Genomic DNA, 24,955 nt, shown 5'->3' on the forward strand with positions numbered 1-24,955 from the left:
CGAATACGATTGCGCGCGCGTTATTTAACAGCTCGGATTAAAGATCGTGCTGCTGTTGAATAAACTGCGATGCAATAATCCAAATAATACAAAAATAATGAAACGAAGCGTCGACGGCTCATGGCTTGTCGCTAATCTCAGTGCGAACGCGAGGTTTCTACGCAGTTCTCGCGCCGAGCGACGTCCGTTTTCGCCGAAGAATATTAACTTCCACGCTGGATCCTGCTCATAGATCTTTGGTATGCATAAGCGTAAGCGTCAGCGCAAGCCTGTAGAAAATAAATTATAATCGTTTGCACGAAGGCAGCCGCCGAGGATCTAAAGATTCCAGGATCCAGCGAGCTTGAGATTTCGGGATCCGAGGATCTAGGGATTCTGCATTTTTGCTGAGAAACTCAGCCGAGACGCCGTGCAAAAATTCTCGAGATATTTGATAAAAAAATCCCGCGAATCATATTTAAGTTATTAAATTTGAGAAAGGACGGGAATTGTGAAGATCTGAGGAGAAACGACGGGAAACGCGTTACTTAGACTAAAATGCAGCCCAGCGTCCAAGGATCTCCGACGATCGGGAGAGAAACGAACGTCGCCGGCGCGAGTTTACGCACCAAGGTTCATCCTCTCGCGCACACTGTGGTGACACGACATGTACGCGGGAATGTAAACGCGGTGCGTAAAGAAGGGTGCACTCCTTCATACTCAGTAAGTGCTGCTCGTACAAAGCGCTCGTGTCGTCGCTCGTCGGCGACGATTTAAACACACTTAGCTCACTCACCGAATGTTTCTGGATTGCGGATTGCGTTTTCGTCGTACTTCTCATCTACATGTAATCAGACAGCACCAGGTTTGAGAGTGTCGGTGACAAGGCGCGGATGATAATGCGACGTGGCGGTTCCCGCGTCTCGCTCGCGAGAACAATCGCGAGCGCGTCGCGAAGGCAGACGCGACAGTTAAAGCGCTCTCGATAGTTAGCGTTTAAACGAGAGCGTTTTCGGCGAGAGAAGCGGCAACGCCGGCGGGAAAACTTTCCCTCCTCCCTAATGTACTTCGAATTTACACGTCTAGTTTACACTCGAACGGGATTTCGCCGCCGTCTTCCGCGTCAGACGAATGAAAATTTGCAAGACGACACCGACACCTTGAGGTGGCGTTAGGATGTCGGCTGTGTGTAGGCGAAAGCTGGTTACACGCCAAGTTCGCTACGAGACGAGTATACTCACTTTCGCCCTGCTCCCTCACGCGCAGCTTCAAGTTATCTCTGGCCGCCGGAAGGTAAAGGGTATCGTTGCTCATCTCTTTCAGCTTCGCCATTGTGTACGCCTGCTCCGCTATCACGAGGTGTCGCTCCAAGATCTGTTTCGTCTGCGAAAGTAAATTATTTATTTTCATAATTAAAGTCGTATTTTTCTCGATATAATTAACGCGCGATTCGCCATTAGCGAATAATTAACAGCGCTGGCCTGGATTTTATTTATAAATTCGAAAACTCTGGAATATACGAGCGTTTCAAAATTTTTAAAAGTTAAAATTAATTACTCTATTGTCGTAGAAATTTCGAGAATCAAGAGGGAAATTTCAGCGCAACGAAGAAGAGTGCCAACGACGTGGCGGAATACAAATCCCGCGATTACCGCGATAAGTATGCGTTTAGGGAAGATCACTCACGTGGTAACTGTATTCAGGCATAAAGAGCTTCTTAGTGGTTGATGGAAAGCTAATCCCCGCGTTCTTCCAGGCGAAGTCGCGCGGGGCGAAGTATGTGAACCGCTTCGTCGTGTCGTTCAGCTGATCGTTGAACCCGCGTCGCTGGCCCAGGAAGTAGGTCGAGCTGAAAAAGACGGCAAGCGCGGGGCGATCGGCGATTAATCTCGGGCCGATAGCCGGAAGTGAGAAATCCCGGTTTTTTTTTAGGAACAACGATCTCGGACTCGGACTCGGTGAGTAACGTTACGAGCGCTTCATCCGCGCCGCTTAAATCAGGTTTAATTGAACGAAGGGCGTGCGGGGTTAAGCGCTGCGGGAATTTTTCCGACGCGGGGGATTCCGGGCGGAGAGGTTGGTAACATCGCGATGTTTACTCTATCCGCTTGCCGGGGAAGCTCACCTTCGCGCGCCTCTTACGGGACTTAATCCGTTCTCTGCTACGAGGGTTGATCTCTCCGCTCTTTATAAAGCCGCCGACCCCTCCTTCCCCCCCCCCCCCTTTACACTCGCCGTCCCCGCGAGTCTACCTGCCGGGAAATCCACCTACCGCGCGCGCGTATCAATTATAATTTTAAATCAGGAGATAATCCGCAGCTTTCTTCGCGCGGAAAGCTGCCGACGGTATGACGGAGCACGGATTGTTGGCCAGCTATTCGGATCAGCGTACATAAACAATCTTTCGCCCGCCCACTTCCGCTGCTGCATCTCTGACTTCGCGAATCCCCCCCCCCCCACCTGCCGAGGAAACCCCCCGTCGGGTCGTTGAATTCACGAGAGTTCGCGCTTCCGCGAATCTGTCGGTCGCGTTAAACGCGTGTAATCCGCAAACTGTTGAGATTTTTTTCGAATTCTTATTTTTTTTTTTTTTTTTTTTTGTCCCGATCGCAAGGATCCGCGAACTTTTGGAACGGATTCGCACATGGTTCTCGGAACTCTTGGAACCAACTCGCTTCCGGTGCGGACCTCTTGGTCACCGCGAGATATCCGAACGTCGAAGTGATCTTCAAGCACGCTCGATCGCGCGTACTCGACCTTCCGGATTCCGACAACGACAATGTCGGAAGTTAAACCGGGACGCAGTCTGGATGCAGTCGGGGGGGGGGGGAGGGGGAGGGGCACGGCGAATCCGGTATGTTCCGGTAATCTCGCCGAGCGAGTTTATTTGCTTTTTGCACGGCGCTTCGAGTGCCGACCGTTAAATTGGACAAGGAGGCGATATGGGCGCGCGCGGCCAACTACGAATTTAATAGGTCCGACGTTGGCGCCCTGCGGAACCGTGCAATTCCGGGCGCAAGACTCCAACGGTTATAGTTTTTACGTCGACGACCGGGTCGGCGGGGGGGGGGGGGAGGGAGGTCCGCGGTAATTGGAATGGGGATTTGTTGCGTTATTTTAATTAAATTCGAACGAGAGAGAGCGGCGGCCGAGCGTCGGGGACGGGAGCGAGTGACGCGGGAGGAAAGTTCGTCGGGATCACGAGCGGATAAGATTCCCTTTCCGAAGGTGGATAAGGCGCGATCGTATCTAAGCTTGTAGCCGCGCCCACGTGTACTGAAGAACGTCCTCGCGATTATCGACGAGAGCGATATTCCGCTCGCGGAGGAAGGATCGCATTCGCCGCGCGGCTAGAATCCGAATTCGGAGTATTTGATTCCGACGGGAGAAGGGAATACGTAGCGACGATTTACATAATTTCTCCTCACATTGTCGGAATGCACGTGGAAACGAGAAACTCGAACGCATTAAACGCGCCTCGAGCAATGAAATAAAATCTATATTTGTAGGTAAAAAGGGGTGCGCATCTCATTCTAGCGTGCGCTTCTGCTCTTTTTTCCTTCCGACGTAACGAGATGCGATGTCCGGGGTCTCTCGCGAAGAGGCCGGCGATCGGAGCCGCTTTGCATAAAGATGAATAAAGATGAAGAAGGGAAGAACTCACTTAAGCATCGGGTCGGATCTGAGTTTGTCGAGCACGGTGGTGTACGGCACCCCGAGAACCCTGTTGATTATGTGAACGTATCCGTTGGTGGCGGCGATGTTGTCGGTGACGATGGTGGCGTTCACGCCGCCGCCCTCCACGGTGACGATCTGCTCGCCGTTCGGCCCCTGCGCCACGTTGAAGTAGAGCTTCTTCTTCTGGGCCACGGTCTGTACCTGTAAGAATTCGGGCCAAGATCCGAAGGAATGTTTGCTATACGGTACTTGAACGTGCGCGCTAGCCACCAGTCTCCGCCTTAAAAGCTTTAAAAGAGTTACATTATGTGTTAAAATTGCCGCGCGAGCGGCGACAGATGATACAACAGAGACGAGTAAGAATGCGAGTAACTCTTTTTCTTTGAGCAGAAGAAGGGATGCTGCACACGCGAGCCAATCCTTCGAAGACACGCGTCGAATCGAGCAGTTTTTTCGAGCTCGAAGAATAATTTGTCGAGAAAGATTGTCAATAATTCGCACAACCTTTAGAAAATGAATTTAAAACAAAATAGCGAGACTCGCACTCGCCTTCGAAGGATTGCAAGTTGATTTCATGCACAAACACGGAAAAGTTATCACATCACACACATATTTTAAAGTACTTAGTCACAGTCGAAGGAAGGGATTAATAGTTACGAAAATTAAAAGTTACGTGCGTTCCCGCGTGCTCGAAAGTTCTCCATACAAGCGGAAATAGAATGAAGAAGCAAAGTTCCGACATTAGATTAAGCGCAAGTTTGTCGCGCGGCGAGTTACGATTTTTGTGTGCGCACTACATCTCGCGTTGATAAACATCGCGGGACGTCGAGGATCCGAATAATCCGAAACCCTGTAAAGGACATTCGAGTCACGTTTCGGACCGTCGCTTAGGCTAATCGCGTTCCCACTATTGTGGCCCGCCTTATCTCGATGAAATAATTTGCCGCAGTCATCGCGGAATAAAGGCCGCGACGCGTCCGCCTTTGAAGACCCGCGGAAAAAATGGACACGCGTGAGAAATGAACCGTCTTTTCAAAGTAACATGTTGATTATTTCGCAATTACGACGCGACGTCAAAGGAAAACCATTAGCGCGGCAATTTCCGGGAGAAGATTGCATAATCGCGCGGCCGGAGCGGCGCGTGAACGCTCGGCGGACGACCGACCGCCTGAAGTTTTTAAGAGACAGCCGGGACGGGATTTCGGCGCGCGATCACGCCGAGCGAAACGGATCCCTTCGATCCAGGATTATCCAGACGATGCGGTGTGCGTCGCGCTCCTGCCGACAGTGCGAGCTTTTAACTTGCAAATATCGTCCGGATTGCAAATCGGCGCCCTCTACGCCATCCCCCCCTCGCCTATCTTTCTCTCCTCTCATTCGCTTCGTCGCTGATGTCGGGATGGAAAGCTCGGCACGGAGAGCGCCGACGATTCCTTTTCCGGGGCTGATCCAGCTCTCATGAATTTCCCGGCGTGCACTCAGAGCCACTTCCGGTTACTTTCCTGACGTTTATTCGCGCCCGGAATCCCCCGCCGAGAGGCTAAGATAGTGCGCACGGGGTGTCGCGAAAAAATGTGTGTACCGCAGGAGTGCACGTTGAATTTGACGGCGATTTTGTCTCGGCGACATTTCGATGTAAAGCCTGGGAGAGATTCGGAAGAGTATCTCGGAATAAAAAGATCCGAGGAACGCAGAGAACGCATCTTTAGATTTCGAATTCTTGGAATCTAAATACCCGATTGAACCTTCGTACGCTATAATTTTTCGAAACCGAAAATATATTCAAGTTTCACCGATCCGCTTTGACTCTGAAAGTATTCATAAAAATTTATTTCACGAATTACCTCGCAGTTTTAGCAGAAATATTCCGCAGACAAATGAAAGACGCTCTCTGCTCCTCGTTAATCAATTAGAGTTTTAAGCTGTTTTCCGGTTTAAGGTAAAACGCTTTTAATTTTATTGAGGAATAAGGAGACTTTTAAGTATTCCATGATCGCTCTTGATAGCCGCCCGGTTCTTCCGATACGCCTGAGCAATTAATTTCTTATCCGCGGTCGTTCGACCTTTTCGACGTTCGCCGTTATCAATTAGCCGTCCGTAAAATTACGACGGAAGTTTTATTTGCGCGGGGAAAGATGTCGAATAAATTAATTATGAATGTATGGGGCCGTAACGGAATAAATCGCGGCACTCAAATAGAAAAAGAAAAGCGGACGCGGCGAGGGAGATTGAAGTTGATTTAACTTTCTAGACTCGCTCTAAATCCGCGCAAAACTTATATATGTATTTCATTAATGTCGGATCTCGGCGAGTTAAATTTCTCAAGGAATCTGAATAGAAAACTGATTATTTTGCGATTACGTAATTAAAGCGCGAATGCAAATCTGGAATTTCAAGTCCGAAAAGTCGCATGCGCAAAATTGCGGAGCGGCTTCGCTCCAAAAATATTTACCAGTTCTTTAACGACGACTAGACTCGCAATGATTTTTTAAGCGACATTCGTCTGCGAATACGTCGGATCAATGACCCGCATGCCGGGACAATATTTAAACTAATACTTTAAATAATGCAAAGCTAAACTATGAATATGGAGCGGAAGCTGCGCAGAAAGAGGTGGAAGGATACGTGGAAGAGGAGTAGTTCCGCAGCGATATCGCGAATAAAATTGAATTTTACGCCCGTGGCGCGCCCGACACGTTTCGCGGTGCCCGTCTCTTTCGGGAGTGCTTTATCATTTCATCAGTGTACGAGTGGCTCTTTCGAGGCGTGCACACAGGCAGGGGGGATATAAAGCATGAAAGCGGTGTAAAACATATCTCGGCGATAAATTAGTAGCGAAGGGTACGCCGGTGCGTGCGGTGCTTAATGCAAATCAGACTGGACAAAAAAAAAAAAAAATAATACAGGAAGAAACGCGCGTATGTCTGGCGCAACGTGCGGGTGGCATCGCGCGGTGCGGCGTGCGTGTGATGATGCACGGCATATTTTTCCGTGGGGAGTGTTCGCTTATCGTATTCTCGGACGCGGGTTATTAATTATTTTCTCTTTCGACCCGGACGCGCGTGGCTTAATGCAAATTGGTCTTGTCGCGAGTATAAGGTATTACTTTTTTCCTCTCTCGTCGGAAGCGATCGCAATAGACGCCGGTGATACGTCTCGTTATTTTTTTTATAAAAAATTGGTTCGACCGAAATGGTTTCGAAGAAGCAACCAAGTATCGGCACGACGCACGGACGAAGGGCTCGAAACATTCTGATCAACGTTCGGTCACGCGGTGGCGGCCATGCGAAAATGTCACGCCGCGCAGAAACTGCGTTGTTCTCGATTAAGGGCGATTTACCCTTTGTTTACCATGATTAATATATACACCATTGCGTACTGCATGAGGCTCGACCGAGTCAATATTGGTACGCACGTCCGTGCAGCGTGCGCGCAGTAAATAACGGCGATATTACCGATCGATGCGCCGTAACTACCAGCAATTAGCGAATCGGTATTAGCGCACCTGTTCGTAAGGCGCTTTTATGATAATCCATTCGTAAATTAATTAACAATGCCGCCTCGACCTATCGCACTCTCCGCGCGCCATCGGAAGCGAAACGGATATTAAATCGAATCGTTTCGTCGCGATTTCTCACCTCCTTTTTTCCGCGGAGACTCGCGCGCGGATTCGAAAGAACCGGAACGCACGTCCGTCAGAATGCTGACTTCTCGATCACTTTACGCGGTGAAAACGCGGCAGCGATTTGCGTGACGTTTACCAGCCGTCATCGTGTCTTTTTACCGTTCGTCCGGCCGAATGTTTATTTATACTGATCAAACGTTAATTTATTAACGAGACGAAGTAATTAAAGCCAACATCCTGTATCGGCGCTGCTGAATGATTGAAGCCGCTCGATGGATATTGAAGTGTAATTAGCTGTATCGGAGATTTCGCGTAATTGCGTTCATGGCTCGGGAAATTGACGATGCGAGCGTGCGCGCGGCGCGATCGAGATACTCCGGTGAGTGGTAGCGCATGATAGCGAGATAGATTTGTAGTCGTCGCGTTAGTTGCAATTATTAATTTTGCCGAAACGACCGCGCGCTCTGGCACTCTCGCCGGCCATCGTCGAGCTCGTAAGTCACCGCGCGCGGTGCTTTCCCACGAATTCGATTCGACTGGAAAATTAATGCGCGCGCGTTACCGCGTTGAAAACGCTAGTTTCGTCCGATCATTCATTGGAGCGTTCCAGCGGCTGGGTTTCCGGCGGTATCCGCAGACCCGAAGCCGCGATCGATCGACCGAGACCGACGATCGGCGGGAACAATTGCGCAATTTAGAAAGGAAATGTCCGCAATGTTTCCCGCTTGTCTTTAATGCGAACATATTTTTTGCCCGCGATCGCAAGCTCGTTGCACATCGCGGAGAGTTTCTCGCGATGTGAACTTCCTCCCGCGAAGACGCAGCGTGTCTGCGTGACGCGTCGCGAACTTTATCCCATCGATTCACATTTCGCGAGCCGAGCGCATTAATATTCATTGTTATTTCAAGCTCGGAAACGGAGAAACGAATTAGATTGCCCTCGCAATCGATTGATCCGGCAGCGTTTCCGGAGAAAAGAATCCTCTCTCTCAGTCGTCGCCAGGGTTTGTGCGTCGAAATCGAATTCTCGCGACCATCTGGATGCAAGTTCCGGAAACTTGAACCGAAAAGAACCGCGGCGCGACGCGAGAGAGTTTCGAGATAATACATATTACAGCGGAAATGTAACCGGCTGTGAATTCCGTGGTCGATCGCGCAGACGTATACGTAGAAATGTAGGAAGTGAAGACCGTTGGGCGTCGGAAGGGAAACGTTTGGAAAACATAGGACGCGTTTCTTCCGTCCCGCGTAGTTTTCCCGCCGGATATTAAACATTATCAGTTTCCAGGCATTCGCACAAGTTTCGCGGAGTCCGAGTGACGCTACGTTATTCTGCCCGACAGTCTCTTTGTACCGTTGTTTAAGATCATTATAATTACAGCAGAATTAATTTGAATTTAAAAAATCGCAAAAATACTTTACAGGAGCAAATTTGCGACGAGATATATTCACGGAAAGCTTAACGATCAAATTTAGCAATCGCTGAATTAATTTTAATGATAAGTTCTTCAATTAATTCGGAGATTTTTTCTTTTTTCGAGAAAATTTCGATCACGGATTAAAAGCTGTTTAGTCGGAGAACTGGCGGCGCTTTTTTACAATATCGCATGAATATTAGGGGCAAGAATTAATATATCCGATACCGATATTACGTTCGCTTGTTTGAAAATTGCAACCTGATACCGCGCGAGAATTTCCATCGCAATTCCACGCCGGCGTATTTTCCGACCGAACATTTGCGTGATGCGATTTGCCTGGGATTCTCTCTCTCTCTCTCTCTCTCTCTCCCCACTTTTGTTTCACCTGTTTTTTTTTTGTATACACGTGTGTGTATGTACAATCCCGTAGGCGCAATCGGCCGGGTATGATTTTTCACCGCGGATTTGCGAGATGCGTCGCACCGGCGACACCCTATAAATTCGGCAGTGCGTATAGATAACGGGCAAATCTGCAAACAATGTTGCAAAGCCAATAAACTTGTTCGCATCCATTCGAGAGCGTTTCAGGAAGGAATTTATCGGCTTTGCGCGAGAATTATTCCAGCTGTCCTTCTCTTTCTGCCGCGCGCGCTCCAAAAATTCATGCGTACCGCAAAAAGAGCGCGCGCCGCACGCGCCTCTTTTTCGCTTCACGCCCGCCCGCCGGATATTTCTCCATTACGCACGAACGCGGCAGTGGATGCCGCTAATAACAATAAGATTAATATAATGAATTGCGCGCGTCACGTCGGTGCGGCACGATCAAGCGTGAGCGATTGCGTCTCTCTGTTGATTTTACCGGCGCATCGCGATTATGATATTTGCTGATTCTTGCTGTAATTGAGTTCTCGCGTGCGCTAACGAGACGCTTTCGGCCGCGCGGAAAATGCTCTGCGACGAATATGATTGATAAAGAGGATAACGACATTGTACATGCAATTTCCCACTCTTAAAAAAGGGACGTAAAATCGAATCGAGTTTCATTGTTGCTCTTTTTTTTCGCAATACCGATTAGTTCTCGCGATATTCACTTCCAAATTGTGAGTTTTATTTGGCATTCATTGCGGAAACTGCGCGTATTTACATAATGTAGTTTGCGTTTAAAAAAGAGTTAATAGCTGTGCGAGTAACTTTAATAGAAAATTTTATATCGACGTTTGATCTCAAAAATTGAAAAAAATTGTTTCAATTTTACATCAAACGATATTAATTATTTATATGAGAGATAAACATTCCATACATTTTGTGATAAAAATGTATGATATTTCCAAGGATAAATAATGCACGGTTTGATATTTATAAAATGTCGGTGTAAAAAGAACGAGTAAAAGTTTCGCTCAAGACGTTCAAGTAATTACAAACATGTAATTGGCGATGTACTGAGTCAATAAATAATTAGCAACAACGATTTATTTAGCCAACGGGGAAATAAAAACTCACGCACGATTGCGGCAAATATGAAGCAACATTTAAAATGAAGGAAAAATTGCAGTGCTCGCAATTTCGCTGAATAAAGACGTTCTCGACGTTGTAAAAATAAGCGGAAGGCAAATGCGAGAGGGAAAGAGGGGAGGGGAAAGCGGGAGTCGGCGGAAAATTGCCGAGAGCTTTTTGTTATTCCGACGAAAAGTTCCGCCATGCTGATTGGATGATAATGAGCCTCGAAAAGTGCGAAAACGAACCGGCGTGCCGGTCGACTTCGAGCAAAGTTTAAGAGCGGAACAGCTCTGGCGCGTTGTTATGACGTCAGACGTCTCCTCCCGTGAAACTTTTTATCTTCCAATCCACTTAATCCGGAGGAAGCCCAAGTTTCCTTATCGCGCCGGCCCAGGTGAGTTCGCTTTCGTTTCGCCGTCCGCGTGGGAAGGAAGCTCGGCGTCCCCGCGAAAATATGCAATTATCGTTACATCGGGCCGCCGACGAAACGGCAGAAATCCATTTCGCAGGCCGTCGAATCTTTCCGCAATTTTATTCGGATCGCGCGAACATCGGCACACGCGGTGACGAAAAAGTCAAACTTCTTATCGAGTGTACGAGTGTCGCGCGACATCTGTGTAATCGGAGAACGTTCCAAAGAGAGAGAGAGAGAGAGAGAGAGAGAGAGAGAGAGAAAGTTTAAAAAGAGACGGAATTGGGCGAAATAAAAATTGCCAATCGCCGCCAAGTGCCGGCGCGTCAAATGTCGCTTGTTAGATTTCACTGCGACTTTCCGATCACCTCGTATATCGTGTATTGCGGCAAGAATAGAAATCTCTTTGGCGTTCGATTACTAAAGCTATTGGCGGCGCGAGATTTATTGACGCTATCGATTGCCGAATGCCCGGCGCGGCCGCGTTAGCGTTGGAAATGTTAGCTCCGCATTCGCGCCCGTAATACGTTGAACGCGTCGAAAAACGCATGAAAGCGGACAGTGCAAATGGATGCAGATGGAGAGTTTTGCGAACAGTTTTACGCACAAAACACTGAAAAGCTGTATGAATCTGTAATTACCCCGAGCTGTTGCTTCCCGCTTGCAGATGATTTCTTTGGTGAAACAAAAAAAAGAGGAACGTTGGGTTAATTAGTGCGATAATATACCCGTGCAATTGACGTGCGCGCTACGTTTTCAGCGAGAATACGCCGGAGACGTATTCTTTTAAAGTGAACCAATATTACTTTTACATCCACGTCTGTTATTCATTTGTCCGTCAAAAAGATGGAAGAGAAAATCGCGCTGTCAAATCGAAGCTTGCAACATTATTAGCAATTCAGTGATATAAATATTACACCGGTATTGTTATTCGCTAATTTTCTCGTCGTAGACGAAGGGAGGGATAAACTTACCAGGCTGATGCTCCTGTTCTTGATCATGTCGAGGGACAGCTTCTCCCTGACGAAGTGCAGCTCGAGGATCTCCTTGATGCGCCTTTTGTCCTGCAGAATCTGCTTCACGCTCATCTGCTCGAGCGCCTCGTTGTTGGGCGCGAAGAGGGTGACGCCGTGATCCACGCTGCCGTATTGCGGCCGATTCGCGTTCATGCTCATGATGTTCATGATGTTCTCCCCGTAATCGCGGATGAGCTCGTAAAACTTGAACACCGGCCCGTCCTCCTTCTCCTACACGAAGAGAAAAGATTTCTGTCGATTGGTTACACAGCGCTCGCCGCGCCTCGATTCTACCGAGGAGCCGGTGTTTCGGAGGGGGGGAGAAACAAAACACAAATGAGAGTAGCGCGAGGAGTGAGAGGGGAAAGAAACGACGCCGAGATTAGTTATGAGGGGTGGAAGGGTCCGTCCAACTTCGGCCCAAAGTTATCAACGTTCCATTACGCCGTTAATCAGGCGGGAGAGGAAAGAGAGCGGCTTTCTTTACAGACTGAAGCGTAACGGAATTTACATGAACCGTGCCGAAATCTGGACGACGTTAACTCTCTGCAGAAGGAAACACGGAAAGCGGGAAAAATAAGGAAAGTTCCGGAAAAGTTGGACGGTAAGAGAGAGAGAGAGAGAGAGCGAGCGGCGCGGATCTCACGAAACAAACTTTCAAGTTCTCGTTACGCACTCGGGTGTCTCCATGAATTTCCGCAGATTGATTCTCGTACGTTTGACCGCTTGTCATTTTCTGCGAACCGCACCGAAATTCTTGAACAGAGCTTGCAGAATTGATTAACACTGAACGCTCTGTAGGCGCGCGTCTAATATGACAAAAACATCCGCAAATACGATCCCGGAAAAATATGAAACTTTTCGCGGAGGCAAGGATCGCGTTGGAAGAACGCCGAGGGATGCCAGAGGGATCATTTAAAAGAGAAAGATACTTGAAATTCAAAGGGTCGGTCGCGAGAATGGAACCGTCGCAATTAGCCCGGCGTAACGAACTTGAAGCTCTGTGCGACTCGCGCCGCGAGGAAGAGACAAAATGAATTACTTATGGGGGAGGAGACAAGTTATAAAGAAAAAGAAAGCCAGTGACTAGGACGTGACTGTTAGCGGTTCATGGAAGTGGCAACATTACGTGACACACATAATTTATGCTCCCCGTCCGAATCACTCGGAGTGCCGAATGCACTTCTCGTACGGACCGGCGGAAAATCATGCGACCAAATTTTGGGAGTTGTTTGAAAAAAAACCGAAAAAGTAAATAATATTCAAATAATTACAGAACAACTCAAAAGAGAGGCAACGGAACGTGTAAATAATTAATAGAAGGTGAGCAGATAAATTTGGACTCGTGTCGCGTGATTTTGCGATTTTTCCATACAAGAAGGCCCAGATAACGATATCCGTTGATGCGTTGTGTAGTGCGACGTGTCAATACCGAGCACATCATAATCACGATGAAAATACGCACACCGAGATACCAGCGTCCTTATTTAGAAATGTTGAAGCGAACACATCGCATCGTGTTAATGCTATCCTACAAAATGTCATCGGGAATTGTTAATTCGCCTCTGTTTGCATCATCTAATAATCCCATTAAAAATAAGTCTCGAAGATGTGGAAAAATAGAAGTAAGCGAAACGGAAGATAACTTGACAAGTGATCGTTTTAATAATAAATGCGCTATTTTCTTTTTGGTTTTTAATCTGGAATTTTTCACTCTCAGACTTGACTTTTTTTAACGCAGAATGTACATTATGAAGTAATATATTGAAAAAAATCTGTAATTCGACAGGAAATGCTTTGAAAATAGATACCACCTTTTTAAAGCTGCAAAAGATGAGAGAATCGCAAAAAGTGTTATCGAAAAAGATACAGTTTATGAAATATCGCAAAAAAATTCAAAGATTTCAAAAATGTCGAGGTTGAAAAATAACAAGAGCCAACACGGACACCTTTGTTTTCCCGTATAACTCCTGTCGAATCGGATTACACCATAAGTGAAAAAAACGGAAAGGTAATTAACGAGGCAGCAGTTAGCTATTCACGACGCCCGCAGTTTCGACGTGGTTCTCGGTGGTTCATCGACGAGTTTAATGAGAGAGAATGGCCGAAAAAGAGGGCAAAAAGGAGCATTTTCGGCGAAGGACGAGTTGGAAAAAAAAAAAAAAAAAAAAAACAATAGATTACGCGAAATCCGATCGTCGTGTCGGCAAATTATTTTTAAATGCTCTTGATTTCGACAAACAAAAGGGAGAAGTTGGTATATCCGTGGATCTTTCTGTATTTGAACAAGTATTACAGCTCCTGCGTGTTGAACGAATACTCATTATAATATTAAAATCAAAAAGTGGAGTGGGAAAATTCCGAGGGAAATATTTGAAAACCCGCGTGTTTGCCCGGGAAAAATTCTCGACTTCAATAATCGTACTTTCCTCGGCACGTGCGAAATTGCACAATTCTCACTAGTCATGTAATATTACTAAAAGGATGGGGAATTTACGCAGCCGTGGGTTAGAACAACATGGACTCTCGCATGGGAAAAATCGACGGAAGTCATTTCTCCCCTCGCCCGCGTCTGCCGGAATGCCGTCGGCATTTCACTCGCGGCACAAACTCTCTCCCACCCGTCCTCCTTCTTATTTATTTCGCCTTCCTTTTCACTCTCTCTCGTTTCTTTTTTGCTCGTCCCTCGTTAATCTCTCTTTTGCAGGTTCGAGGTTTGAGGCTGGTGCAAAGCCAGAAGGAAGTAACGAAAGGGAGGATTAACCAGGGGCCTTGCGGGAGAAAAATATTGACAGGGAGGTAGAAAGGAAGGATAAAAAAAATATTACCGATAGAAAAAAAGAGATAGAAAGAGGGGGCGGAGAGGGCGTGCAAAAGGGGAGAAAAAATCGTAAAGGAAATCGATCGGCGGTCGTTAGCCAAGCTATCTATCCGAACGAGTGAGTTTAATAACGATACATCGCTACTGCTAGGGCTTCCTACGCAGGGATAAATTAATAAAAATGTAAGGGGGCGAGAAGCGCGCGACGAAGCTCGCCCGTGAGGCGAAAGATTAAGAGGAGAGGAAGAGAGCTCTCTCTTCATTATCTTGAAATCGTATCGATCGGCGAAGGCTCGTTCCTCTGCTTTTTCTCGTCGCTCCGTTCTTTTATATTCAGAGCATCGAACCGTGAAGCTGTATACGTATGTCGGCAAAGTTGTGCTTGTTGACCAGAAATACATCTCAAGACAGAGCTATTTCGAGGGTGGACGTGAAACTTTCTGTGAGATATTTTTGCGGATTCTTAATTATTTTGGGGTCAGATAATTCCGTTTCTCGACAGATTAAAAGATTCGGCGAGTATTGTGTTTCTAAAATGTTAGAATTTTCTTCACCTACTACTTTGTATATTTTTGCCACCGATTAGGTTTCGCTCTATCCTTCTTTATCATTTTGTTCCCTTTTATCTGGCGTCCTTAGCTTTATCGAGGCAATATCGGGTTTATTTCACTTGGACGTATCACGTTTTCAGAGCGGATCAGCGGAACGAGATTCCTCGATCGCATTTTTATGTAAATGGCCAGACGTCGTCGTGGAGAGACGATCGTAGATCATTCTACTATTTGTGTACAAGGATCTAAATATTTAAGGATCAAAACGATCCGCGGTATCCCTGGATGTCGGAGAATTCAAGAATTCTCGATCTCGTTCGTCCAAGGAGCCGGAGATCTGGCGATTCCGAAATCCGAGGATTTTCGAGGCTTCGAGAGAGTCTTTCGCTCGGAAAAATCGAAACATCCAGGAATCGGGCGATCCACGAATCCAGGGACTCAAGACGCCGGTATTTCGAGGATTCCGAGGCTCCGGGAAGCCGAGCGTGCGAGAGTCCGATGGATTCGCGAATCCGTTCGGCGCCCCACCGGCGCACGAAAAATTCGAGTCTGAAAAGTGTCGTGTGTATTCGTAGTCTCATGATGAGTTCATTTAAGTAAGTACTTACGATGCCCTATACGACATGCAGAGTCCAATAGAGACATGCAAAGCACCACAGAATAACATCATTGAGTCAATATAAAAATATTAAACACATGTACACAGTTGATTACAGAAAAAAAGGAATAAAAAAAGAAACAGAGAAAGATCGCTCGACAGCAAGAGAGGAGATCACGCGCGGGACTCTTTTTTTTTTTTTTTTTTATTTCGAGGCACACGCGGCTCCGCGAGACTCCTCTCTCGAGACGAGAGAAGAGAGATCGATCCTCCGATCTTTTTACTCGTTTCTCCCGAGGACGTAAAACAGTTCGAGGCGCACGTTCTCCGTCAGCGAAAAAGATTGATCACGCTATCGCTACTCTCTTTTTGCCGCCATCCATTATTAACATCGTCGATGCTCGGGAATTAAAATGTTGCAAATTGATCGAGCAACCCGTTCGAGAAGGCGAGCCGCCTCCTCCGCGACGCGACCGGTTAATTAGTCACCGATTACGGCGATCATCAGTCATTTGCGATCGCGACGATTAATCGTGCGCGATTCATCCGCGGTCGAATTGCCCCGTCGCGCTCGACGAGAGAACGCGATTTTTCGACGGAGGGTCGCGTCCTCCGGCGTATTGTAAATTACAAGTCGAGATTATCAGCCGGTAATTAATAGCGGGCCGCGCGCGCCGCGCAAATTTAGTGCGTTCAATGCGCCCGGACGGGCAATTAGGATAAACGTCATTTCGCATGAAAACGACGGTATCGCCGCGCCGCCGCGATATCATCGTGAATAATGGCAAGACGACGACGACGCCGCCGCGAGCCCCCCGCGTATTTCGCGCCGCGGAAAATTTCGGTCCGCCCCCCCCCCTTTCCCACGTTCGCTAATTGTGATCTATGGACCCTCGAGGATTCCTATCGAGACGCTCTCGGACGTACGCGGCTACGTCCCTTGCGCGAGAGACAAAAAGGCTGCAGCGGACAAACAAATATTTCCACAACCGCTCAACCATTTGGGATCAAATGGATTTGACCACGGACTAAGGAATAGAGGGACTGAGTCTAAAGTCCTAGTTTAGGCGAGAGGGGATGGTAACTCAAGCGTGCGGGGGGGACTGCTTTCCGCCATATTGATGTAGCGATTCTCACACAGAGATTCTGTGTCTGTGACATGGTTACACTCGTGTAGTGGTGCCACTAGACATAACGAGTGACAAGCATAAAGAGATTAGGCGATTTTATTATTGTTGTATTATAAATTTTATAAAATACTTTAACTTTTATTACTCTGAGGCTCTGCATACAGTAGACAAAATATTAGAAATAGCAATAAACATTTAATATTAAAAAGAGAAATTATTTTACATCTAACAAGAGAATAAAATATATTAATTAGTTCCAATTCTTATTTCTTAATTTATGCATTAATTTTTTCTATTCTTTTTATTTTTAAAATAAATAATTCCAATTTCTTATTTCTAATATTTAATAATTATTTCTATTTCTATTTCCTATTTTGTTTATTGTGCGCAGGATCTGACTTTCATTTCTCACATATACGCAAATAGTGAGTTCTATGTGTGGTGATTACTAAACGAATATGGCGCCCCCCCCCCCGCCGCAAACGTGCTCCCCCGGTACAGCTTGTGCACCGTCCCTCTATTCCTTAGTCCGTGGATTCGACGATTTTCTGAAATTTGAACATCGCGACATCCATAAATGTATGTCTTGAAAAAACGCCGGATCCGCAGAATCCAAACATGGTTTATATTTCACTTTTATAGTTAAACTATGCATTAATTGTAATTGCGGGTGTCCTGAGAGAGAGAGAGAGAGAGAGAGAGAGAGAGAGAGAGAGAGAGAGATGTGTACATATATATTTATATATATATACATATATATGTGCACGAGCGGGAGTTATTTTCTCAAGGAATTTAGCGTCGACTTTTCTTTAGCACGAATTTAATACGCGAGCGCGCTCACCGAGACTCTTTAATTTTCATTTTTGCGAATAGCTCGGAAATTAAATCTGAGATTACGCGCACTTGCTAAAGAAAGACAGACTCGAAATTACTTGCGATGATAATACTCTCTCAGAGCGCCCTGTAACGTACAGCGATAAAGTTGAGGCGTGATGAGGTGATTCAAAAAAGGGGAGATGAATGGTAACAGCGTTCATGATCGAATGCACTGATAAATATGTCACATGTGAGATCGTGGCTATGCCGATAATGTAAATGTTGCCCGTATCGTGATCTGTGAGAATCATGGGAAACGCGGCTTCCCCCCAAAGTTATATATCTTTCCGCACACGTCGAAGAAAGTTTTGCCCCATCTCGCTTATAAATCTTCAATATCGCACGCGACAAAGTAAGCGAGGCGGAATAATCTGTCCATAAATAATGGCGGAGGATCTCTCGCGGTTTTTTTCAAGCCTTGTATCGCGGCGCGGACGTTAAAGCTTAAAACTAAACTCTCTTCGGAGACTTCTCGTGTGTTTTCAAAAGTTTTGCGAGGACGACGCCTTTGTACGCCGGCAGCCTGAATTTCGCGACCGTTGCACACACTTGTTTCGGCCATTATGTATCTGAATTTTACCGCTTCTCATATTTTTCACACCCTCCGCTCGTCGCGGTCGTAAATCTTCCGCGTTCCTCCTGATAAGAAGATGATGCAAAACTCGGCTGACGTGTGCATTCGTCGTGTATCGGTGCTCCCATTTTGGATAGCATGCGACATTCGTGAGGCTATCAATGCTAGGCGGTGCAACGTGCAGTCGCGCTAAACACCGTCCTGTTATTTTTCACAAGGAAGACTTTATTCGGCCGTCCCGCCAGACGTAATCAACGTTCCGCCGTAAAATGCGGCGTAAAGTAGTCGTCGTAACTGTAAAACTGCGCTCTTATAGTGTCGCGCGTGTATCGCGTGTAATCGCGCCGCGTCAGCCTCCCGCGTCGGATAATACACTTTGAAAATGAAATTTTTACAGCGCATCCGAAGCACTAACTTCTCAGGCGGCAAAAGCGTCGCGCGTGAAAAATGTCTGTGAACGACGACGAAGGCTGAAGATGCGATCGACTTTGTCGCGAAGAAGAGAGAGAGAGAAAAAAAAAAGAAGAGAAACAACGCTCCGCTGTGCGCGACTCAAAATTGATGCTATTCACAAAGCGTGTAAAGGCAACGTTGAAACATGATAGCCTGTCTTTCGACAAAGCGAGTGCGCTGTTAAATGTGTTTAGCTTTAATCGCGATAATTATACGGAATTTCGAGTGCATCCGTATGTTTGTTATTAATCTTCCTTGCGAAGCAATAACGGTGCATTCTCTAGGCGGCAGCTGGTAATTCGTACGAGCGCTGTTTCCAAGTCATCAGTGTCGGAACATAAGAAAGTGACTTAACACCATACATCTCGTCTTCCGAACATTCATCGCTCCCCTTTAAACTTCTCCGCGGTCTTCTCGACTCGGAAAAACTCACCTCAGACTTCGCGCGCGCGCGGTCGTCGACAAATTAAAAATGATCCACACGCGCGATTCTCGCTATTTTGTCTGATATAAGAGAAAAGAGAAAAAAATAGAGGGAAAGAAATAAAACCGGCGGTTCATTCCCGGGAAACGCCGGGAGGCCCGAATTCAATCTTCATCAGAAAACCCATTACAACCGCGGGGGAACAAAATTCCACTCGTAAATCCTTTATCGTCGCCGCAACGCCGGACGGAAGAGATCCTACCTAAATCCCACTCGATCTCGCGTTAGAAATCTAAACTCGATATATCACTGCGGCCCCCCCGTACATTATTAGACGCGTCGGGGGTCAGCGCGCGGCTTGGCGGTTACATCGATTTACGGGATCCAATTGCGCGCGTGCGCGCACGACGGTCTTATCGGACCGGCGTCGGGGGTAAAGTTCGTCGTAACGTCGGGCTGAAAATTTACGCACTACATTCGGAGCAGTGATAGAAGCGCGCCGGACGAGCATTTAAGTTTCGCTTTTAAGGGCCTCGTAAAAGCCGCGCGCACGGACGCGCGCCCGACCGCGTTACTCCGTTGCCGGCCGAATGACTGAATTATAGCTTGATAGTCGGTTATCCGCGCGAGATACACCCGCGCCGCCAACGCCCACCGGCGTCGCGACAGCCGCGTTTTACGACGCGGTCCCTTCTTCACTTCGTATTCCCGAGCGCGTCCCAACGCGCGCGTCACGAATTCTCCTCGGAACTTTTGCCTGTTTCGTCGCGCCGCAAGCGGAAGTGCATCGGGAATTTCGCGGGGCAATTTCTCGTTTGACTGGCATTAGAATTGTACTTTCGCAAGCTCGCAGAAGTTATCGTTAAAAAAATGACACATTAGTTAACAAAAGTTTCGTCTCGGCGTCGAGAAAGATAATAATACGATATTGCGGAATCGATTTTCAGCGTTTCAAGTTTGAGCAAAATTTTTTATCGTTGCTACGCACGTTAAAATCATGAGTAATATTTAAAATGGCGGTGAAAAGCTGTTTCGATAAAAAGCTAATAAAGATAATAGTTTGGCGTTTGCTAAAATGAGGATTCATCGATTTGCACGTCGTTTGACTAAACGTGACTAATGTGTCACGCTTCCTCAATTTTTCCTAGCGTAAAAATAGCTCTCTAAAACCCACGGATATATTTACGTCAGCACTTTTCTAGATTATTAACGCGTCATTAGTGGCGATATTCATTATCCGAACGACACGGAAGACACGCATTTACGATAAAAACGAGCGTGAACTTTAGATTGGTTGTGTGATTGATCGCGAATAAAGTTATTAATGACATGGCCGATTGTCGAGCGTTTATGTCACCGAGACGAGATGCGTTATTTTATTTAGCCAGCATGCCGATTTAATGGCTCGCGCGTTTACGCCGCCGTTCGTATAAATTGCGAGCCCAGCAGAAAACTGAAAAATTCCAAAGCGGAATAAAACAATGGCGAATAAAAGTATTAATATAATCTATATAGTCGCAAAAATTTTAACACAAGCTGCGTGACTTTTTAGCCGTTTCGCGTTTGCGCGTAATCGAAATACGCGGATAATTTCGCGGATTGATATCGGTGATTTTTAAAAAGTCCGGGCAAAAGTATCACCGCGATTCCGCTTCCGTCACGAAGGCGGCGAAGAACATTCCGGAACTTGGTCGCAAACTTTCTTACATTCGACCGGACGCCTTTCTTCCGAGATAAAGCCACTGTCGACACGCAGTTGCAAGAAGGTAGCGCGCGCGCTTGCATTCCCTTTCTCGATGAGATACGATTCTCTCGAGAAGGGACCTGAAATTTACGACGCTTGTTTGGCGCGAGCGAGCGAGCGAGCCCGCGCCGCGCCTTGTCTTCGCCGTCCGTGGAAAGCTCGCGAGAAAGAGAGAGAGGGAGTGAGCGAGCTTTCCGCGGACTTTTTTTCGCCGCGGCATATTTCATTTCCCCGAGACTTCCCGCTTCTTCCGCGCGGCGCGTCGGAACCCGAGCTTCCTTTCCTTAGGATTGTAAATGGCGAACGACCGCGTTGAGTAATGAATCCAGGAGGATCCTTGTTTCGGCTGGCAGACAATCACTCAGCTACGGAAGACGAACTTGGAAATCTCGAAATGCGAATGCCGGAGTGTCCGAAACTTGCGAAAAAACCGAAAGATTTCGCATTCCGCGCATTCGTTGCTCGGACGAACGTTGGACGAAAGCAAAAGTCTGCAATCGACAGTTTCATCCTTAATCCGACCGTACCATCTAAATACTTGGCTTCTCTTTCCCTTTCGACTATCGCGCATTGGGGGAGCTGGGATTCTATCAACAATAGAGAACTGCTGACATGCTATGTTTGTACATGTGTGTACATGTTGTGTGTGTGTGTGTATATATATATATATAGATATTCGTGTATGTGAGAGCGTCCAAACTATGTCCTCGTTAACACCCGCATACACATATCAGTCAATCCAGCATGCGTTTCTATCACGAAAACTAAATCGGAAGTTCTCTTTGTGAAGCTCGCAGCGTGCGTGCGTTCCGGGTGCAATTGTATGCAAGGTGCGATTTTCTTCCTTTGGATCTTCAGTAGGGATCGGTTATAGGGCTTGGTGTGTTTCGGGGTTGTCGTCCGCGAGAGTATCGCGATCGATAATGCGCGATGTTCATAATAGTTGCTTTTATTGGCTAACTATACGCGGTTAAATAAATTCTTCTTTCAGCCATAAAGGTATTTATAGCCTCAAATATTTTCCGATATTTATGTCGCAACAAAAATACTACGTTATTAAAAATAAAACGTTCAAAATGTGCGATATAGAGTGTCGCATTAGTCGGGCGCTTTTTTCTAGTTATAAATATTTTTATGCGGCAAAAATGGTATCAATTGCTTGCGCAAATGTTGAGCTTTCAGCATCACAAATATGTTAATAATTGAACCTTAAAATTCAAATTTTGCCGAATCAATTACAACTAATCAAAGATTAATATTTAATTTCTATACACACGTTATTTTCATTTCTAATTAAATCGATACATCTCATTAATGATACATTAGCATAATTATATTTGCTATTGCTTTTAGATTGCTCCTGTAAATCTGACAATTACGGCTCTAGAAAAGTGTGCAATTTTATGAGGAACACGCCGTGTAATAACCAGATAAATGTGGTCACAATTACTGATCGTTAAGAAAATCCCATTAAAATGTGTCGCGCCGTCATTCTCAAGCTGGCCCTCGTTACTCTTCCATTTTATTCGCTTTTAAAACTTGCACGAGAGTGACCCGTGCACGAGTATTAACCCAAGTTCATCGCCCATCAAACTGCACATAAAAAAGTCGCGATTGAGCAATATTTGCACGTTTCAACTTGGCACACTGCGAAATCGGCCGTAGTCGATTTTTTACTCGCCAACAAAATTAAAGATCTATTAAATGCAAATAGTTTTAAAAAATTCACCGAGGAATGCAATTAATAATTATACAGAAATAAAAATTGTACTCCTGATAAATATTTAGAATTTATTGTAGTTAAATAGTAAATAAATAATGGCCAGTAAAAACTTTGCGCCTTTTCATTTTATAATTTTATTCGCTTATTGAGGGAAAATCAATGAGAGAAATGAAAAAATTTAGTAAAAATATACAAAAGTAAAAAAAAAAAAATGCACTAGAAGCGGCGCGTGGAAAAATTTAATTTACTTCTATTCTTGAAAATTTAAATATTCTCATTGATTATCGTTTGAGATTTTGAATAATAACTAAATATTTTAACAATCTTACTAGAATTGAACGCAAATTTATTATTCAACTGTTAAATATTGCGGACAATAGCGGAGTTTCGCTCAGACACTTGGTCCTCGAATAAAGTCTTCCGGAGAAGCGTCTACGTTTTTATAATAAATCTCGTTAAAATGCAGAGCTGAAGGGTCAGCGCCCCGATTTCCAAATAAAATTCGTCAATTGGTCGCGGCGCAGGGTGGCGCCATAAAAATAAAAAAAAAAAAAAGAAACGAAAGGACCCCGCTTTGATTTGCATCGTAAATAGCGGTAGTGTACAATCCCGGAGGAGAGAAAAGACCTCAAAAATCACGCGGCATAGTGGTATCGTGCGAAAGAGTAGGGAAAAAAAATGCACGTTTTTACCGGGCGCGTCAAGCGTGAGAAGGGTGAGGCGTGCGGGCGAGGTGGGAGGGGAGGGGAGGGGGGGGGGGGAAAGAGTGCTGAAAAAGAGAGGCAATAGGACGCATAAAAAACACTGACTACAAAATGCAAAGTCAGCGACCGCTCTACGCTCGCGAGTGCGTGCGCGTGTACACGCGATGCGCGCGAGCGTTTCGCATTTCTCTCTTTTTGCGTTCGCTTGTTCCTTTGCGCGCGCGACGCGTACACGTCGTACGTACACGCTCTTTGCTCGCTCGTGCTGCTCTACTTGCTCGGTGTATGACGGACGCAGAAAAGGCGCGCATTAAGCTCTCACGGTGGTTCATAGTTTGCATAGCTTGGCGATGTCATGTAATGCGCGCCGGTGTCCGCATTTATAGGCGACGCTGCTCGCAAACGCGGATCGATGGGGTACGCGAGGGCGCTCTTCCTTTTTTAGCAAGATGCGCGCGCGGATGGCAAAAAATTTGGCATCATCTTCCGCCGGTGGGATGAGTAAAGGCTTTCGTACAACGATCCAAGATAACAGTATCCGAGGGGATTCGAGAGAGCGAGAGAGAGAGAGCAACGTTCTTTACTTCCGCAAGCCAATACTTTTTTCGCTGCCATCGATTCGCCCCCCCCCCCCCCCGCAAAAATGTTTTCGCCAATAAGATCGGACACCGACACGCAGTAAAGATATCGACGATGAGCGAAAAGACATGACGACACGTGAAAAAGAGAAAACAAAAACGAAACCATTAAAGAGAGACATGAAGTGCTCGTGGAGAGAGAAATGCCAAATATACAGAGAACAAAAGATGATAGAAGGAAAGCGGAAATAAGATCAGAATGTATTACGAAAAAATGAAGGAGACTTGTATGTGTGAATAATGTATGTGATGTTCATGTGATATTGTCACCATAAAGAATAATCATGAAAAATGTGCAATTTATCTCGCAGACATTTTCACTTTTCCAAATAAACATACATAAAAGAGAGTTTGAGCTGAAAGAGAATTTCATCGGAGACGATAAAGCGCCGATATGATATGACAAACCTAAATCTCCACACTCTAATTATTCCAAATGCACTGATCTCGGCGAGATCTCTCACTTCCGTACAATTATGGTGACAGAGTGACGGTGAATCCGAATGAATATATCAGAGCGGAAAGAAAAGTAGAGGCGAAAATATAAAGAGAGAGTTTAGAGAAAAAGGCGGTGGCGAATTACCTTGAAGGACTGCACAGAGAAACCAGAAACCAGGGTGTTCGGTCCATAACATAAGAAGCGAACAGAAAACAGAAAAGGTAAACTTGTAATTAGGTCGTTCGCTGTAAGAGATACTGTAAGCGTTTCGCATGTCATCTCCTGCCCAGAAGGGTGGGCCGGCGTGTAAATTGAGGAGGGAAGGATGGATAGAGTCCTATCGTGTCATTCTGTCGATCGATGGATCCAACGTGTGCTACCGAGTGCTGGAAGAACTTATGCTGCAGAATGGCACAAGCGTCGCATAACGCATCGAGTCGAGTTCGAAAAGCGGTGCGCGATCCGACGCTCGAGTATTGCGAGATGTTAACGCTCGAATGGAATTATGCGACCGATGTGATCATTCTGTAAGTTAGAAGGGTATATGTAAGTCGTTCTATATACAAAAGTATTAGATTCACGAAATCGAGAGAAATCGGCGAGGCGCGCATTTAAACTTCCGGCGCCGATTCGACGCCGCGAATTGAGACGCTTA

General features: G+C 46.2%; 1 protein-coding gene across 5 annotated transcripts in view; it reads right to left on the minus strand.

Moving 5' to 3' along the window:
* Window positions 1-24,955, minus strand: part of Fas1 (fasciclin 1) — a 237,894-nt gene that overhangs the window by 9,570 nt on the left and 203,369 nt on the right. The window contains exons 8-14 of one of the 5 annotated variants that reach the window (XM_067347218.1): window positions 24,445-24,453; window positions 11,584-11,856; window positions 11,251-11,283; window positions 3,644-3,945; window positions 1,666-1,828; window positions 1,221-1,362; window positions 776-820 (exon numbers count right to left, since the gene is read on the minus strand). In XM_067347218.1, the coding sequence (XP_067203319.1) occupies window positions 776-820; window positions 1,221-1,362; window positions 1,666-1,828; window positions 3,644-3,945; window positions 11,251-11,283; window positions 11,584-11,856; window positions 24,445-24,453 (967 nt within the window). The remainder of the gene's footprint in view (window positions 1-775; window positions 821-1,220; window positions 1,363-1,665; window positions 1,829-3,643; window positions 3,946-11,250; window positions 11,284-11,583; window positions 11,857-24,444; window positions 24,454-24,955) is intronic. The other 4 variants (XM_012370487.2, XM_067347219.1, XM_067347221.1 and 1 more) reach the window with 4 other exon arrangements.

The sequence above is a fragment of the Linepithema humile genome, chromosome 1 (assembly GCF_040581485.1).
Source record: "Linepithema humile isolate Giens D197 chromosome 1, Lhum_UNIL_v1.0, whole genome shotgun sequence".
Taxonomy (NCBI): Eukaryota; Metazoa; Arthropoda; class Insecta; order Hymenoptera; family Formicidae; genus Linepithema; species Linepithema humile.